Genomic DNA, 18,067 nt, shown 5'->3' on the forward strand with positions numbered 1-18,067 from the left:
CACCCTCCCGGGTAGCTGGGACTACAGGCGCATGCCACCTTGCCTGGCTATTTACAATATTTCTTTTAAGAAACTAAAGAAAAAACAGAAGCACAGAGGCTTAGAAAATGGGGAAAGAGAGGGTTACCTGGCATAAGCATCTGACTGAGCAGCTGCCGTGGGTGAGTCCAGCACCAGGCTCTCCTGGGAAGGACGGGGGATGCAGACTAGGACTTATGGCCCCAGAGCACTGATCCCATAGGGTAATGGACACCCAACTGTAACAGGAGACAGGTGATGGTACCAGCTAGGTGAGGCACGGGCAGGGAAGAAATGTGTCTACCTCCTCAATCACTAAAGTAGGCTTCCCACAACCTCTTGCCTTCAGCCTGCTCAAATCATTTCACTAAATACTTTCTCTGCCTCCATTGCAAACAGAAGCCCACTGGCATCTCTGTTCTCCCTCTGTAAAGCTGCTGCCTCCTGACTTCACTGCCCCCTCCTGCCCATCCCCTTACCATCTAGTTAAGGTTCTGTGGCCATCATTTCACCTGCTCTTTGACAGACTTGTCAAGTCCTTAGCCCCCTGCCCTTGGGTCCCACCCTCCCAGCCAAACCCCCTCCATAGACAAATCCACCCATCTGCCTTGGATGCACCTGCCCCACTGTAAGTGGCCATTAGAGAAATCTGCATAGCCAGACAGCCTGCTGTCACTGCGAACTCCTCTATCAAGTTCTCAGCTGAGGCCAGGCATGGTGGTTCATGCCTGTAATCTCCGCGCTTTGGGAAGCTGAGGTAGGTGGATTGCTTGAGCCCAGGAGCTCAAGACCAGCCTGGGTAACATGGCAAAAACCCCGTCTCTACTAAAAATACGAAAAAGAAAAGTTCTCAGCTGAATCTGCACTGCGGCTCCTCAGTGACACTGCCTTTTCCTGGTTGGCTTCTGCTCCTACAGTGACTCTGAAGTTCTCTCCACCCTCTTCACCACCCCCACCCCACATCCCCTCCCTCTGCACTCACCTCCCACCCCCAACACCACTCTCAGCAGAAGACTTAGCCTCCTCTCTTCTTGAGAAGGTGAGAGCCCGTGACAGGAGCCCTTCACCATGGCTCCCACCAAATCCCTTACTCCTACTTGTCCAATGGCCTTGGAATTTGGACTTTGTCCTCAGGACACTGGAAAACATGGAAAGACTTTCCCCAGGGGAGTAGGGTACCGTGGCCAGAATAGGATTTGGGACATGCTGGCTGCTGTGTGGAGCCAGGGATTGGCCTTAGAAGAAAAAGAATGAGAAGAAATGGCCAAACAGCCTGTCTCAGCTGGCCACTGAGGGACGAGAAGCAGCTGGCCCAGCTAGAGAGGTTAGGAAGAGTATCCCGGAAAGAAGGAGTAGCACAAAGAAGGGTCCAGATCTGGAAATCTAAACTGGCATTGGATGAAGGAAAAATCCAAAACAGGGGCTGATGGAGAGACAGCATAGCCTGGTCTGGACCTAGAGGCTTCCATTGGTAGCAGTGAGGTGGAGAGAGGAGCTTGACACATGTCCCTCCTGGGTTTAACAGTCAAACTCTAGGTTCTCAGCCATGTCCCTTCATATCTGAGACTGGAAGAATATGCTCTAGAAACTGCCAAATCTGGTCCAGTCCAGGTGGTCCTCACATCACATCCAGTCACATCTCACAGGAGACCTCGAGCCTCTGGACACCCAGGTCTCAGACCTTGGAGGAGCTTCCTCCAGGCCCCAAGGGACCTGCACGTGCCCCATCATACTCAGCTCATGCGGGAGCACAAGGACAGGGGCTGCCTTCCTGCCTTTTACAGGGGACCTGTGAGACTCCCCTGGGCATAGCCCTGGCAGCCACCCCAGATACCAGGAGGGCAACAGAAGCTGAGGGCCAGGCCCAGCCAGGGACAGGACACACCAGCTCTACCAGCTCTACCCTCATGACCTGCTCTCCCAAAACTGGACCTTGTACTTTGAGACTTCAGAGCCCCTATTCACTATAGAGGGTAAAGGTGGGAGGACCCAGCCCAGGCAAGATGAGAGTCCAACAGCCGAGACGGTCCTTCTCTGAGTCTATTTCATCGTTACTTCAAGGTGAGATAATGGTGTTATTGCAGAGTGAGGTGGGCAAATTGCAGTGAACTTGTTTGAGCCTCATCTTCTCAATCTATAACATGGATTAAGCAGGGCTGTTGTAAGAAAATGCTAGAACAGCCTGGTGTGATGGCTCAGGCCTGTAATCCCAGCACTTTGGGAGGTCGAGGCAGGGGGATCACTTGAGGTCAGAAGGTCAAGACCAGCCTGGCCAAAATGGTGAAACCCCACCTCTACTAAAAATACAAAAAACTTAGCTGGGCGTGATGGCACGTGCCTGTAGTCCCAGCCACTCAGGAGGCTGAGGCAGGAGAATCACTTGAATCCAGGAGGTGGAGGTTGCAGTGAGCCGAGATCGCACCATCGCAGCCCAGCCTGAGTGACAGAGCAAGACCTCCATCTCAAAAAAAAACTGCTACAACAACATCAGTACTATTATTCTACAGCATCAGAGATTCTATTTCAAACCCTTTGCTGTCCTGACCAGATCTTCCAACCTAAGTCCTGAGAAAGAGACAGTCAAATCCCCAGCGGGAAGGGAATGAGGAGGAAGGAGACGGGGCAAGCGCCTCCCTCAGGATGAACACAGGTTACCTCTTATGAGGAGTGCCCACAGGGTACCCACAGGGATATCACTAACACTGCAGAGCACTTGCTCGGTTCCACTTGGCATAGACTCATTTACTCTTGCTAACTTTATGAGGTAAGTACTGTTATAATCCCCATTTCACGGAGAAGTTGGGGCACTGAGAGGCTAAGTAACTTGCCCAAGGTCTCCCAGCATACATGGCCGAGCCAGGATTTAAATTCAGGTAACATGTGCCCTCAACTCACCTTGTCAGTCTGCTAGGATACTGCTGGAGTTTCTTTTTTTTTTTTGAGACAGAGTCTGGCTCTGTCGCCCAGGCTGGAGTGCAGTGGCGCAATCTCGGCTCACTGCAAGCTCCGCCTCCTGGGTTCACGCCATTCTCCTGCCTCAGCCTCCGAGTAGTTGGGACTACAGGCGCCCGCCACCACGCCCGGCTAATTTTTTGTATTTTCAGTAGAGACAGGATTTCACCGTGTTAGCCAGGATGGTCTCCATCTCCTGACCTCGTGATCCGCCCACCTCAGCCTCCCAAAGTGCTGGGATTACAGGCGTGAGCCACCACGCCCGGCTTACTGCTGGAGTTTCTTAAACGTCATGTTGGTGGCTTTGTGTGACTCCATCTTTGGCCTCCACACAGTGCAAGGAATGTGGCCTTGCCTTTGAGATAGCAGGATGAGACAGTGGGTAACTGGGTTGGGATTCCCAAGGCAGAGTAGGTAGTGGCAGCTACCAAGGAGTGGAGGACAAGGTGCAGGGCTGGGGGCAGAGGCAGGCAGGGCCAGGACCCAAAGCCAGAAGAGGCCAAACCAGAGAGGGCCTGGCTGAATCCCAAGCTCCCAACACCCCCAGCCCTTTGCGCCTGTTGGCCCAGGTCATGCTCCCTCTTTGCAGTTGGGGCCAGGGATGCAAATCACAGTGGGAAGAAATTCCTCCAAGGCATCAAGGCCTTGAAGGACAGGGTCCAAAGTTCTTGTGACTACAGGGCCCTGCTCAGCCAGTCTTGCCACCCACAGCAGGTTCTGAGGGGAAGCCCCGGCTTGGGCACCCTGTGGGGCATAGGCTCAGCAAAATCAACTGCGAGTCTGGGATCAGGCCCCTACCTTCTTCTCCTGGGTCCCTCAGAGGTTCTGACTGAGGCCTCAAAGAGTGCAGAAGAACAGGGACAGCGAAGCATAGAACTGCACGCAGGGCAGCTCCTCTGTGGTGGCAACGGAAGGAGCCCAGGGGCAGGGGGTAGGCCCAGCTGCCTGGGCAGCAGCTTTTCCTGGTAGGCCAGGACATGCCCCTTAAGTCAGCCTCTGGGGTCCTCCTCCAGGGTCTCAGGCTGGGCAGCCTCTGCTCTCCCCAGGCCTGTGAGGGGCACACCGTCTCTGGACTCAGGAACCATGGCCAAGTTGAGGGTCACGTGAGCTGGGCTTCCCTCCTCTCTGCTTCCTCCAACTCCCCTGCCAGGCCTTGGTCCGCTGACAGTCTTGAGATGTGTTTCCCACTCCGCTCCTCTCTGGCAATCTCATCCATTCCTGCTCTCAGTGACCCTGGTGCCAAGTGTTCCCAAGCCCGTGTCTGCAGACTAGACTTCTCCCTGTGAACCCAGCAGCCCCAAGGCATCTTCCCTGGAAATCCCGTATGCAACACTGAATCCCCATTGCCCCGACCTGCTCTTTGTCAATGTACCCAGTAACCAAGCCAGAAGCCAGGGTGGTTTTTTCTGACACCTCTACCTACTCCCCATATCCAAAGTCAACAGGTCCTGTCAGCTCTTCCTCCCTCTTGTCTCAGAGTCTGTTCCTATGTCACCCCTTAGTCAGGTCTTATCACCTTCTCTCAGTGTCTCCCCTCCAATCCGTCTCTGCACAGCAGCCAGAATGATTATGTCATGCCCTTGCACAAAAAAAAGTCCACAGATGAGCTTCCGTTGCTCTCAGGTTGAAGTGTGAGCTTGGCATCCAAGGCCCTAACAGATCCAGTCCACTCTTGGGCTTCCTCACTGCCATGGGCACCCCTCAGACACGACACTCAAGTCCTCTTTAATCTCCTGCCTCTTTCCCAAGCACCTCACTACATTTGCCAATGTCTCACTTTCCTTCTGTACCAGCTCATTCCTCAAAGGCTGACACTGTACTTGGGGAACACATGGGGGTGGCTGCCTGGCTCATGAGAACTGCCCCTTGTCTGAGAATGATCTGGAACAAACAGATGGGCTCCCCAAACTATGCCCCCCACTCATAGCAGATTGTGCTTTAAGCCCATGTATACTTGACCCAAACTGGGCCAAACTGATTCTCTTGTCTGAGCAGTCTGGAAGTCCTGGTTACAGAGACTCCCATCAGTGCCCCTAAACGACAGGATGCTAGAGGTGAAATGCCTGACCTCTGGCTGCTGGGACCGCCTGCTTCCTACTGTCCCTTTGATTCTATGCAACAGCCAGGATTCTCCCCCAAAGTCCTTTCTATTGCTTGCAATTAAAAACAGCTTAACTCAAGTCTTTTCCGTCTTAAAACTAGCTCCCTTGTGCAAGAATCTGAGGATACAGAATAAGACACAGTCTGGGGCCTCAGGGAGCTCCCAGTTTAGCTATGGGGGCAGGCATAGTAAGGGGCAAGTATGAACTGTCATAAAGATTAAAATAAGCCTGTAAATCCCAGCACTTTGGGAGGCAGAGGCAGGAGGATCACTAAAGTCTAGGAGTTCGAGACAAGCCTGGGCGATACAGTGAGACCCCATACCTATAAAAAATAATTAGGCATGCGCGGTGGCACATGCATGTATTCCCAGCTACTTGGGAGGCTGAGATGGGAGGATCACTTAAGCACAGGAGGTCGAGGCTACAATGAGCTGTGATAGCCCCACCATGCTACAGCTTGGGTGACAGGAGACCCTGTGTCAAAAAAAAAAAAAAAACAAAAATGGCCAGGTGCGGTGGCTCACACCTGTAACTAGCACTTTGGGAGGCCGAGGAGGGCGGATCACCTGAGGTCAGCAGTTTGAGACCAGCCTGGCCAGTATGGCAAAACCCCATCTCTACTAAAAATACAAAAATTAGCTGGGTATGGTGGTGGGTGCCTGTAATCCCAACTACTCGGGAGGCTGAGGTGGGAGAATAGTTTGAACCCGGGAGGTGGAGGTTGCAGTGAGCCGAGACTGCGCCATTGCACTCCAGCCTGGGCAACAAGAGCAAGAGTCCGTCTCAAAACAAACAAAAAGATGAAAACAAAATGTGGACAGGACAATACTAGAGAAGGACTCATGGAAGGTGTCCTGGAAGGGGGAACATCTGAACAGTGTCTTCTAGCTCTGGGTCATAAAGCCCAGCTCAAGAAAAATAAAAATGAGTGACAACTTTTTATTTTTATTCAAAATGAAAATAGATTTATTAATTCCTGTGAAAAACATATTATAACCAGATTACCCACTTTATTTATAGCAAAATATTTCATTAAGAACCTGCCCGGGCACAGTGTCGCACGCCTGTAATCCCAGCACTTTGGGAGGCCGAGGCAGGTGGATTACCTGAGGTCAAGAGTTCGAGACCATCCTGGCCAACATGGCAAAACCCCGTCTCTACTAAAAATATAAAAATTAGCTGGGCATGGTGGCAGACACCTGTAATCCCAGCTACTCGGGAGGCTGAGGCAGGAGAATCGCTTGAACCTGGGAGGCGGAGGTTGCAGTGAGCCCAGATGTGCCATTATACTCCAGCCTGGGCGACAGAGTGAGACTCCGTCTCAGGAAAAAAAAAAAAAGAAGCTTGGCACTGGTTTTCACCTGCACAAATGTTACCATCTGGGCATATCTGAAATGCTGGCAGGTAGGCAGGCCATCACAGTCACAGAGGATATAGGAGAACAGTAGCATAGGCAGGTGGACCAATGTGAGCAAAGGTGCCTGGGGAAACTGCGTGGAAAGTGGTGGGAGGGAGAATAATATTTAGTTAGAGAGTAAAGTAGGGGAAGGCAAGAAAAGAAACCAAGAGGCCCAGAGGCATGATCACAGAGGGCCTTATGTCCACACTCAAGCCTTTGTTTGGCTTTATCCTGAGAACAGCAGGGAACCATTGAGAGTTACTGAGCAAGACAGGGTCATTGTCACTTTGCTGGCTAGTGTCAGGGAAGTGGGGTTTACTCCATCCCTGGCCAACCTTTAAGCCCCAGCCACCTCTGTCCCTGAGGTTCGAGGCCCCCATGTCATAACCACTGTCCTTAAGCTGTCAGGCATGGAGGGAGTGGGGAGGGTCCAAAGATGGGAGCTCAGAGGGAGAAGTGGTCCCTGCTACCCTCTGTCCCCAGCTCGCCAGTCCCAGGCTGAATGTAATTGTCCTCGATGAAGCCATCATCATCCTCATCTTCAGCCACCTGTGGGCGGCCCCCCCTTCCTGTCTCAGGCAGTGGGCGGTGCCGGTAGCTGGCATGGTATCGGCGGCAGAGGTGGCATTTGGCAGCAAGTGCGATGAGGAGCGAGAGGACCACAGCCCCCAGCACAAATCCTACCAGCACAGGCCATGCCCGAGCCCCAGTGCCTGGGCCAGGGGCCACAGCAGACGCTGTGGGGAGCTCCGAGGGCCCCACAAGTGCTGCAGAGAAAGGGACAGCATTATAGGTGAGCCCCAGAGGGGGCTCCCTGGAGAAACCAAGAGGGCTGCAGGTAGGGTCCTTCCCCCAACCCCAGCACCTAAGGGGAGGCTCCCCACCCCCATCATCCTCCCACTGTCACTCACTTTTGTTTGTCTCATTCATGGAGGGGCCTGATGACACCAGTGAGTCTCAGCCTCAAGCAGAAAGAGCCCTGGCTCTGAGGAGGCCCCCAGATGCCAGGCAGCCCCAGGGCACAAGTCCTAGAAAATAACACAGGTATGGGTGTCAGGGACGGTCACAGGGTGCACTTTCCAGGTCACACTCACAGCCATGGTAGCACTGCACAAACTCTGGGGACTGGACAACTGACCACACCAGCTGTCCACAGAAGAGAAACTGGCTATTTGTAAGGGACCATCACAGGGTTTGGCTCTGGAAGCTGCTAAAAAAAAAAATAAATTGTAGAACTTACTGAGCATTCCTTATAATTCAAGCAGCAGGCATCATGCTCACAAAACCCAGTAAGGTAGGTATAAACATTATCCCCACTTTATAGATGAGGGCTCTGAGGCTGCAAAAGGTGAACTGACTCAACCAAAGTCTTCAAGTTCGAACCCAGAGCCCAGTCTGTTGCACTGCTTGGTAAGCTGAGGATGGGAGACAGGGGCAGAGGTGGGTCCTGGCTCCCAAAGGTCAGAAAGCAGCAATTGCTTGAGCTACCCAGCCAAAGCAGAGACCACATATGGGGAGGGTGATGCAAGTTCCTACTGAGGACAGGGGCCCTGGACACGGCCAGAGAGGCCCTGGCCCTTCTAAGTTGAAAGCCGCTGCTGCCCACCTCTACCCTCAGCCCTTCAAGCAAACCCCTGTCCTTTCACCTCTACTCACAGGAGGCCCACGCTCTGCCCCCACAGGGAGGCTCAAGCCAGGGAGTATCCAAATGAGGATCACCTAAGTGAGGAAATTATCACCCAGGGCTGGGGAGACCTACAGGAGGAACACTTCAATTAGGGGAGTAGCTGGAGGAAGATCATCCAGGCATGGAAACACCTGTAGGAGGAGCACCTGAATCAAAGGAGTGTCTGGAGGAGGCACACCTGAATCTGGGGAGTATCTAGAGGAGGAGCATGGAAGTTAGAAGTACCTGGCAGATGAACAGCTAGGGCAGGAGCATATCTGCCAGTGGAGCACCTGAACCAGGGGAGTCCTTGGGGGCAGAGTAGCCGGGCTAGGGAAGTACTTAGGAGAGAAGTTGAGGGGAGTACCCCAATATATTCTCTGATACAAGTGCCTTCAAAATCCGCCCCCCCCCACCCCCTCACGTCCAACCTAGCATCAAGCCCCATCACGTCTTCCACTAAACATCTCTGGAATGACAATACCCTCTTCTCCACCCCACTGCCACAGCTGAGTCCAAGCCACCTTCCTCTTGTACTCTAGCCATAATCTCCTAACTGGGCTCCCCACCTCTGGTCTCTTCCCCAGAGTGATGGGCCTACAACCCAAATCTGACCCCATCACTAGCCTGGTTAAAATCCCTTCAAAACTCCCCATGCCCCACAGTGCCTTGCAATCCAGCATATGGCCCTCAAGCCAAACTCTTCTTCCTCTTCTCCACAGTTCCCTCCCCAGCACTTCAGACAGACACACACGCCCTCCTCCCACTCAGCCACCCTCCTGCTCCCTGGCCACGCCCTCCTCAGTTTTTAGGGCGCCAGTCTGTCAAGGCCAAATCAGACCACACCTGCCTGTGAGGTTGTCCCTGGACCTACCCTGGGTGACCTGTCACCATCCTGCCCAGTCAGCCACCAGTCAGAACCAGTCATTGCTAGGCAAGCAGCTTCCCCCCGTGGGCAAGGGCTGGCTGACGGATCTGTACCCTGGTGCTGCAGGGAGCTGGGCGCTCAGCCCCTCAGTGTGGTGCTTATGAAATTAACGAGGGGAGCGTGAGAGTGAATATACAGGTGGGAGCGGGAGAGACGTCCTGGGAAGGAGAGGTCAGCTGCTCATTCATTCCTCAGCCTGCCGTGGGCCTCATCCTAGCACTAGGTCCGCAAAACATGAGAATGTGTTACACTGGAATGAACTGAATTCAATCTGACGTTTCTAAGGTTGTACTCCTATTCCTTTCCTCCCTGCCCTGTGAATTCTTCCCAAGAAGACACACACACACACTAACCTTCCAAGGGTGCATATACACTCCCCAACAGGCCTCTGAACTCACGGCCCACACTGACCTGCCCATCCCCCATACGCACAGCCCCTCCCCCCAGGTCGCACTTTCCTCCACCAACAAACACCCCCTCTGACGTGCACAGACACCTACCCCAACTCTGATGTGTAGCTTCTTTCCTGCTGCCAGGAGCCCCTTGGGGATCTGTGCAGAGCCTGGGTACCCCCTCCCCGGCCCCCCCGGGCCTTCTCTTCTGTTCCCACCTTCAAGAACTGTGCACAATCCGCGGAGTAAGCTTCCGGCTGGGGCCGGCAGAACCTGGACAGGTGGGCGGGTCAAGGCCGAGCTTGGCTCACCTGCGGAGGCAGTGGGCGGGGCTGAAGCTGCAGGTTCGGGCAGAGGGCGGGCTGCGGCAGCGCCTCCAGTGGGGAGGGATCATTCTACCTCTCCCCCAAGCTTTTGCCAAGAACTTTATGGGTGTAGACCTCACCCTCACCCCCCAATGCTGGGGATTTGTACAGCTGGGATCCAGGGAAGGGTCCAGCGGGCCCTAGAGGGGCAGACACCTCAGCAGGCAGGTGCTCAGGCTGATAAACAACTGAACGTCTGGTGACTGGTACAAAGTCCAGAGTTGAAGAGGGAGCTTTGCAGGCCTGTAAGGGTGGTGGGCTGGAACCAGAGCGGGTGGGGAGGGCATTCTTTCCAGGCAAAGCCAGAAGGACCAAGAACACTCCCAAATTGCCTACAAATGTGTGTGTAACTGTGCAGGGGGTGAGGGGTGGATCTGGATGGGGGCTCAGCCTTCATCTGGATCTCAGGATCCTGTGACCCCACAAGCCAGGCTCTGAACCTCTCCTGGGTGCTCTCTGATTCCCTTTAGCTTTACTCCTCGTCTCTGGGCCTGGTGCCCCCTGTTCTTCAAGCTCCAGTTCAGGAATCACCTTCCCTGAGCCCTCCCTCTACCCTGCAAGTCCCCACTCTTCCATGCCCAGAGCACCCACTGTCACAGCATTCCTCATAATCTTGTGATTATTCGCTCTCCCAGGGTGGGGCCAGGCTTTGACAGCCTGCGGCTCCCAGCACAGTACTGACCCAGGGCAGACTCCCCGTAACTACCTAAGGGAGGAAGGACAGCACGTGCCAAGGCCTGGAGGCCCCAAATTCACAAGGATAGGCAGGGCACAGTGGGAGCAAGGGCTGCAGAAAGGCCAAGCATGGTGGCTCACGCCTGTAATCCCAGCACTTTGGGAGGCCGAAGCGGGTTGATTGCTTGAGCCCATGAGTTGGAGATCAGCCTGGGCAACATAGGGAGACCCCATCTCTACTAGAAACACAAAAATCAGCTGGGTGTGGTAATGCTCACCTGTAGTCCTAGCTACTGGGGAAGCTGAGGTGGGAGGGCTGCCTGAGCCCAGGAGTTTTAGGCTACAGTGAGCCGTGATTGCGCCATCATACTCCAGCCTGGGTGACAGAGCAAGACCCTGTCTCAAAGAAATAAAAGGGGGGTACAGAGAGGAGATGCAAACAAGGCATGGTAGAACTGTGGCTGGAAGGTGGAGGCCACTTCACACTTGGCCTTGAAGATCTTAGGATGAAATCTGAACCCTCAGGGTCATCCCTTCCCACCTTTCCTGCCTCCTCTGCTGCAGCTACACCAAACTATTTTCTTTTTTTTTTCTTTTTTCTTTTTTTTTTTTTGAGACAGAGTCACTGTGTCACCCAGGCTGGAGTACAGTGGTGCGATCTCAGCTCACTGCAACCTCCAGACCCTGGACTCAAGCGATTCTCCTGCCTCAGTCTCCCGAGTAGCTAGATTACAGGCATGTGTCACCACACCCAGCTAATTTTTGTATTCTTAGTAGAGACGGGTTTTCGCCATGTTGGCCAGGCTGGTCTCGAACTCCTGACCTCAAGCGATCTGCCCGCCTCGGCCTCCCAAAGTGCTGGGATTACAGGCATGAGCCACTGCGCCCGGCCACCAAACTCTTTTCTGTTCCCAGAACCCACCATGCCCTCTCATCTCCCTGGCTCTGCAGGCTCTGTTCCCTTCTCCTGGGACTCCTGCCTTCCCCACTCTCCACTGCACCCCTGCAGATGGTGGCCCTTCTCCCCTATATCCCTGAACATGTGGGGTGTGATTTTCTCTTTAGTTTCCCTGCCAACCTGTAAACTCTGGGAATGGACTCTGCATCTGTCTTGTTTCCGTCATATCCCTCATATAATATGCTAAAATGGCAACAGTATACCCTTCTGAAACAAATTTGAGGAAAGAAAGGATTATCCTGGATGGGGCAATGCGGTGCCAAGGAGGGCTTAGGGTTTTACTTTATTTTTGAAGCAAGGAAATCATGAGATTCAACTGATATTCATTGAGCACCTACCGAGTCCTAGACACTGTGCCAGGTTTTGTTAAATTGAGGTGTTCATATACCATAACCTAATTCATGTAACATAAAATTCCCCATGTTAGCCATTTCCGGGTACACGATTCAGTAGTGTTTAGTACATTCATAATGTCCTGTAACCATCACTCTAGTTCTAAAACATCTAAACACCCCCAAAGGGATACCCCTGACCAGTTAAGCAGTATTCCCCATGTCCCTTTCCCCCTGGCCTTTCACGACCATTAATTTGCTTTCAGTCTCTATGGATTTGCCTGTTCTGGATATTTCATATAAATGGAATCATATTTGTGCCAGCTTTTTAATGAACGATTTCACTTAATCCTTGTAACCATGCTATGAGATAGATGTTAACTGTCCCCTTAACAGAAAAGGAAAATGAGGCTGTGAGAAGGTAATTGGTATGAAGTCCTGCAGAGGAAAACAAGCAGAGGGGCTGCATATCCATCATTCAGTAATTTACTCAATGAATATTTTTTGAATGGCCACCAGAGTCACAGCCAGCCCATATGTCACACATTGCTAAATAGCAGATGGCTATCTGCTGAATGGCCCCACATCGTGGAGAACAGAGGGCAGACTAGGTGTCAGCACCCGCGGCTCCTCAGCCAGGAGCTCTGATGCAGTGAACAACCTTTACAACCTTCTGTGGCAGCCCTGACAACCATGCAGTAGGCTCTGTGCTGGCTTCTGGGACAATTTGTGCCACCATAAAGCTTCCATTCTGGTGGATAAGACGAACAATACACAAAGAAATAAATAAGATTATTTCAGATAACAGTAAGTGTTGGGAAGAAAACAGCTTCATGATAGCTCCATGTGAACATGAGAGGCAGGTGCTACGTTAGTCAGAAGAGGGGACTCACTGAAGAGGGCACATTTGAGCTGAGATCTGCCTAAGAGTGAGACAGAGATTGTGCCAATATCTGGGGGCAGAGCATTCCAGGCAAAGGGAACCACCAGCACAAATGCTGAGATGCCGGAGCACAGCTGGCTTGTTCAGCTACAGCAAGGCGGCTGCCTGAAGGAGTGCAGAAAGAGGGGGGCAGATCCAAGGGGCTATACCAGGTGCATGTCAGGAGCTATTCCTGAGGGGCCTCATCAGATCCCTCTGGGAGATGGGAAGCCACTGGGGGTTTGAGCAGAGGACAGCTGTTTGCATTGTAAAGGAACCTGTCTGTCTTCTGCATGAAGCACGGACCAGGGGAGGCCAGTTAGGAGGCTGCTGTGATCATCTAGGGGAAAGGATATGTGGCAGCCGGGAAGTCTGGTGGAGGTGGGGACAAGTGCTCAGACTCCAGATATATTTTGAAGGTAAAGTTGACATGACTGGCTGATTAAATGTGGGGCTTGAGAAAAAGAAAGGATTCAAGAATAACTCCAAAGTTTTGGCCTGAGCAACTGGAAGACTGGAGCTGTCGTTTAATGAAGTGGGAGGAGTCTGGGAGGGAAGCTTTGGGAGGGAAACTAGGACTTCAGTTTTGGACACATTGGATGCCTGTGAGCTATCCGGTAGCATCCTAAGTAGAGTGTAGCATCAAGTGGCCTGGATGCAACAGGCGGTGGGGACTAGAAACATACACTTAGGAACTAACAAAATGTAGATGATTTTCAAAGCCAGGCGTCTGGATGAGATCCTCAAGGATAAGTATAAAGAGAGGAAAGCCCTGGGATGTGCCAGGAGTAGAGGTCAGGGTAGGGAGGAAAAGCAGGAAAGGAGACCAGGGAGGGGCCCACGTGGTAGGAGGCAAATACGGGACAGTCCTGGCCAGGGAAGAAAGCGTTTCAAGGGCAAGGGCTTAGCTAGCTTGGTAAGTCAAATGCTGCAGGAAGGTTTGTGAAGATAAGGAGTGAGAATTGACCTTTGAAATTGGTGAAGTGGAGATCACCAGTGACCTTGACAAGAGTAGGGGTTTTTTTGTTTTTGTTTTTGTTTTTTGAGACGGAGTCTTGCTCTGTAGCCCAGGCTGGAGTGCAGTGGCGTGATCTCAGTTCACTGCAACCTCTGCCTCCCAGGTTCAAGCGATTCTCCCGTCTCAGCCTCCCAAGTAGCTGGGAGTACAGGCATGTGCCACTATACCTGGCTAATTTCTGTAGTGGAAACGGGTTTTCACCATGTTGGCCAGGCTGGTCTTGAACTCCTGACCTCAAGCAATCCTCCCACCTCGACCTCCCAAAGTGCTGGTATTATAGGCACGAGCCACCGTGCCTAGCAATGAGAGCAGGTTTTGTTTTGTTTTGTTTTGTTTTGTTTGAGATGGAGTCTTGCTCTGTTGCCCAGGCTGGAGTGCAGTGGCGTGATCTCAGTTCACTGCAGCCTCTGCCTCCCGGGTTCACACCATTCTCCTGCCTCAGCTTCCCAAGTAGCTGGGACTACAGGCGCTCACCACCAAGCCTGGCTAATTTCTTTGTATTTTTAGTAGAGACAGGGTTTCACCATGTTAGCCAGAATGATCTTGATCTCCTGACTTCGTGATCCGCCCATCTCAGCCTCCCAGAGTGCTTGGATTACAGGTGCGAGCCACCGCGCCCAGCCAAGAGCAGTTTTAAGAGACAAGAGAGTGTTCTGGGGACAACTGCCTGATTGGAGTGAAGCATAAGTATGGGACCAGAGGAAGTGGAGACCACACCTGCAAGGAATTTTGCTATAAAAGGAGCAGGGACATGGGACTGACATTGGAGGGGGTGTGGGACTAAGGGAGGATTTTGCTTTAAGGGGAGGGGCTGTTAGACCATGTGTGGTCTGGTCTCTTGGCCAGAATAAGCCAAGAGAGCCTGGAAATTGATGATGCAGAAGGAAGAGAAGGGACAAGGCAAGTGTGGAGTCCCTGAGGAATCGAGAGGGCGGGGTCAAGTGCACGGGGAGGGTTGGCCTTGGACGGGAGCAGCAGAGTCCCTCTGAGTCAAAGGAGGAAGGTGCCTTAGACAGGTAAAATGCACGAGGTCTGTGATGGAGCCTTAGGAAGCTTTCCCCTGATGGCTTCTGTTTTTCCAGAGACATAAGAAGCCGTGTCCTCAGCTGACTGAACAGCAGGAAGGGGGTGCTGAGGCTGAAGAAGAGAAGAGGTGTGAATTCACCACCCCAGAGCATGGCAGAGAGAATGGGCCCAGCCGTGTAACGGGCTTGCCAGACAGCCTCAGGCCTCCTTTAAGGTCGATGGGCATGGTCAGTTAGGGTGTCTGAGTTTTTTCCTTTTCTAGTCCCTCCAAGTGCAGGTGGGGAGAAGATGGAAAGAGGGGTTTCACCAAGATTAGGGATTTGCTGGGCAAATATGATAAAGCAAGAAGGGAGTGGGCAAAGGAGCTGAGCTGTAGACAAGGGAGTGGTTGTAGCGATGGCCCACAGTATCTGGTCAGGTTAAAGGGGGAAGTGGGTACAGAGGGGTGCAGAGAACCCAAAAAGGTGGTAGGATCGATGGATTTTAGGATGGGTTGCTGGTGTACTAGAGAGAGGGAGTAGAAAAAATAGATAAACAGGAGGTGGTGGGCAGATGGCGGCAGAAGGAAATTGAAGTTACACGAGGGATGCAGTTTTGTTTTGTTTTTTGGGTTTTTTTTTTTTTTTTGAAACAGTCTCACTCTGTCACCAGGCTGGAGTGCAGTGGCGTGATCTCGGCTCACTGCAGCCTCCGACTCCCTGGTTCAAGCGATCCTCCTGCCTCAGCTTCCCGAGTAGCTGGGATTACAGGCACGCGCCACATGCCCAGCTAATTTTTGTATTTTTAATAGAGACGGTGTTTCACCATGTTGGCCAGGATGGTCTCTATCTCCTGACCTCGTGATCCACCCACCTCGGCCTCCAAAGTGCTGAGATTACAGGCATGAGCCACTGTGCTTGGCCTGCAGGTTTTATTTGTTTGTTTGTTTGTTTTAAGAGACCGAGTCTCACCTTTTCCCAGGCTAGAGTGCAGTGGCGCGATCATAGCTTACTGCAGCCTCTGTCTCCTGGGCCCAAGCAATCCTCCCGGGTAGCTGGGACTACAGCCATGTGCCACCACGCCCAGCTAATTATTTTATTTTTTGGAGACAGGGTCTCGCTTTATTGCCCAGGATGATCTCAAACTCCTGGCCTCAAGCTATGCTCTCACCTCAGCCTCCCAAAGTGCTGGGATTACAGGCCTGAGTCACCGTGCCTGGCTACATGCAGTTGTTGACAAAGACAAGTCCTAGGATATTAACGATGGAGTGGTCCCAAGGTGCAGTCTTCAGACCAGTGATGGTTTTGCTCTTACCCAAAGCACACGATTAACTCAACCTTCAAAATCAGAGGTCTATAGATAACATTTGAAAACCTCTGTTAATCAGTGGCAGAGCTAGAATCCAAACTCGGGCTTCCGACTCTCAGTCCAGCACCTTTTCAGTGGCGCAGCAGCTAAGTTCCTCTGCTCCTGTGAGTAAAACTGACCATCCAGGTGTTGGACTCCTCAAAATCTTTGGAGTGACAGATCGCAATCACTTCCTTTAAAAAAAATGTGATTGTATTTCCTAAGAAAACTCAGGGTGCTGCCACCAGAAGATCAGGGAATGGGTGCTGAGCAAGCAAAAAACCGAGGTGCCCCAGCCCCTCCCCACACCTGCTCCCTTCCGCATCAGACACAAGCCCTCCCTGCAGCAGATGGGACTTCTAGCTTGAGGGCCTTCGCCTCAGGGTAGCTACAGAGCCCTTCTGAGTAGCCGATGAATGCAGGAAAATGCATGTGTGCACCCAGTCACAGATATGCTCACAGGCCGGGTGCTAATAAGATGCTCCGTAAAAACTTAATGGATGAATGAATGGTTAGAATTCCAGGCAACTCACTTGCTCACTCCAGATTAAGAACTGGTGTTACGGGCTGGGCGCGGTGACGCTCACCTGTAATCCCAGCACTTTGAGAGGTTGCAGCAGGCCAATCACTTGAGCTCAGGAGCTGGAGATCAGCCTGGACAACATGGCAAAACCCCGTATCTACAAAAATAAAAAATTTTTTAAAAAAATTAGCCAGCCATGGTGGTATGCACCTGTAGTCTCAGCTATCAAGGGGGCTGAGGTAGGAGGATCACTTGAGCCTTGGAGGTCGAGGCTGCAGTGAGCTGTGATCGCACCACTGCACTCCAGCCTGGAAATGAGACTCTGTCTCAAAAAAAAAAGGAACTGGTGTTAACACTTTCCACTCTGTGTACAGGGACCTCTGTTCTGTTGTAAGCAGACGCCCCTTTTGAATCAGTAGAGGACACTTTCTTTCTCTTTGTAAGAGAAAAGGCTTTCAGCCTCTTCCAGCCCCGGCCTCCCAGAGAGGAATTAGCCCCTTCTTGGGACTTAGGACCGTCCTTAGGGACACCACACTCTTCCTCCTTCATTCAAGCTCCACCTTCCCAGAAGGCTGCCTTTCCCTATTCCTAGTCTGCCCTCCCTGACCTCCTAGACATGCCCTGGCATTGGAAGTCCCACTGAGGGCTGTGCTTGAAGCTTGGCGAAAATGAGCCCTCTGACCCAGTTATCCCTAAGAAGTCACAGTTCCCTGAGTCAGCTCAAAGGATCTATCCTCAGTGGAGCTTCCCAGGAGACTGAGACCAGGAAATGTTTCGAGACACAAATTCTAGGGTTTCCTTACTTCTTCAGGGGGAGACCAGCCTATCCAGGGCCATGTATGCCATGAAACCCTGAGGGGGAGAGCTCACCAAGCCTCATGGATCACCAGTCACACCACCCTGAAACTCCAGCGTGATTATGTCATGGAGCTGCCACATCGGACCTAACTTCGGGTTCATGGGATAATTTCTTCCCAAGCCACCAGCTCCACCTCACCACATCTGACCTAGGAAGATAATTAGATATCACACATGCATGGTGTAATGATGGCAGTCTACGAATCCCCTTGGTTATTATCTCTGGGGTAGCCAGGTCTCGCAAGAACAGAGCTCAGCAGGCCTGCCAGGGACTACCACACCCTCTCTTGAGGATGTCGTGTCCATGCAGCTGGCCGGAGGCCGTAGACCCACCGGACGGAGCTGCCCCACCACGTTGCCCCTCCCAGCCCTGCCTCCCTGGGCCCCAGCAATACCAACAGTCATTTCTGCCACATTCTTGCTTTCTCATGGGGGCCCTGTTAGAAAGGGGAAAGGAGGAAAGCTGGTGCCCACTTGAGACCCCAGCTCTGAGACTCCAGGGGTATTGGAGCAGTTCCCATGGAGAAATCCTCTGGGGGCAGGCAGCACTTAGGCCTGTAGGAGAGGTCTCTCCCCAGGGGAGCAGGAAGCCCACGCCTGTGTGCTG

General features: G+C 52.5%; 1 protein-coding gene across 2 annotated transcripts; it reads right to left on the bottom strand.

The window, feature by feature from the left end:
• Positions 1-6,009: 6,009 nt before the first annotated feature.
• CUNH1orf210 (chromosome unknown C1orf210 homolog) lies at positions 6,010-10,251 on the bottom strand. 2 transcript variants are annotated; one of them, XM_032160595.2, is made up of 4 exons: positions 9,979-10,251; positions 9,566-9,768; positions 7,383-7,499; positions 6,010-7,238 (listed from the first exon to the last, which is right to left on the bottom strand). In XM_032160595.2, the coding sequence occupies exons 3-4, from the start codon at positions 7,399-7,401 to the stop codon at positions 6,916-6,918; spliced, it is 342 nt and encodes a 113-aa protein (XP_032016486.1). In that variant the 5' UTR covers positions 7,402-7,499; positions 9,566-9,768; positions 9,979-10,251; the 3' UTR covers positions 6,010-6,915. The 2 variants fall into 2 exon arrangements, with proteins under 2 accessions (XP_032016486.1, XP_032016487.1); XM_032160596.1 differs by lacking the exon at positions 9,979-10,251 and having other exon boundaries at positions 9,676-9,704.
• Between the last annotated feature and the right edge of the window lie 7,816 nt (positions 10,252-18,067).

The sequence above is a fragment of the Hylobates moloch genome, unplaced genomic scaffold (assembly GCF_009828535.3).
Source record: "Hylobates moloch isolate HMO894 unplaced genomic scaffold, HMol_V3 SCAFFOLD_8, whole genome shotgun sequence".
In the NCBI taxonomy this organism is placed as follows: Eukaryota; Metazoa; Chordata; class Mammalia; order Primates; family Hylobatidae; genus Hylobates; species Hylobates moloch.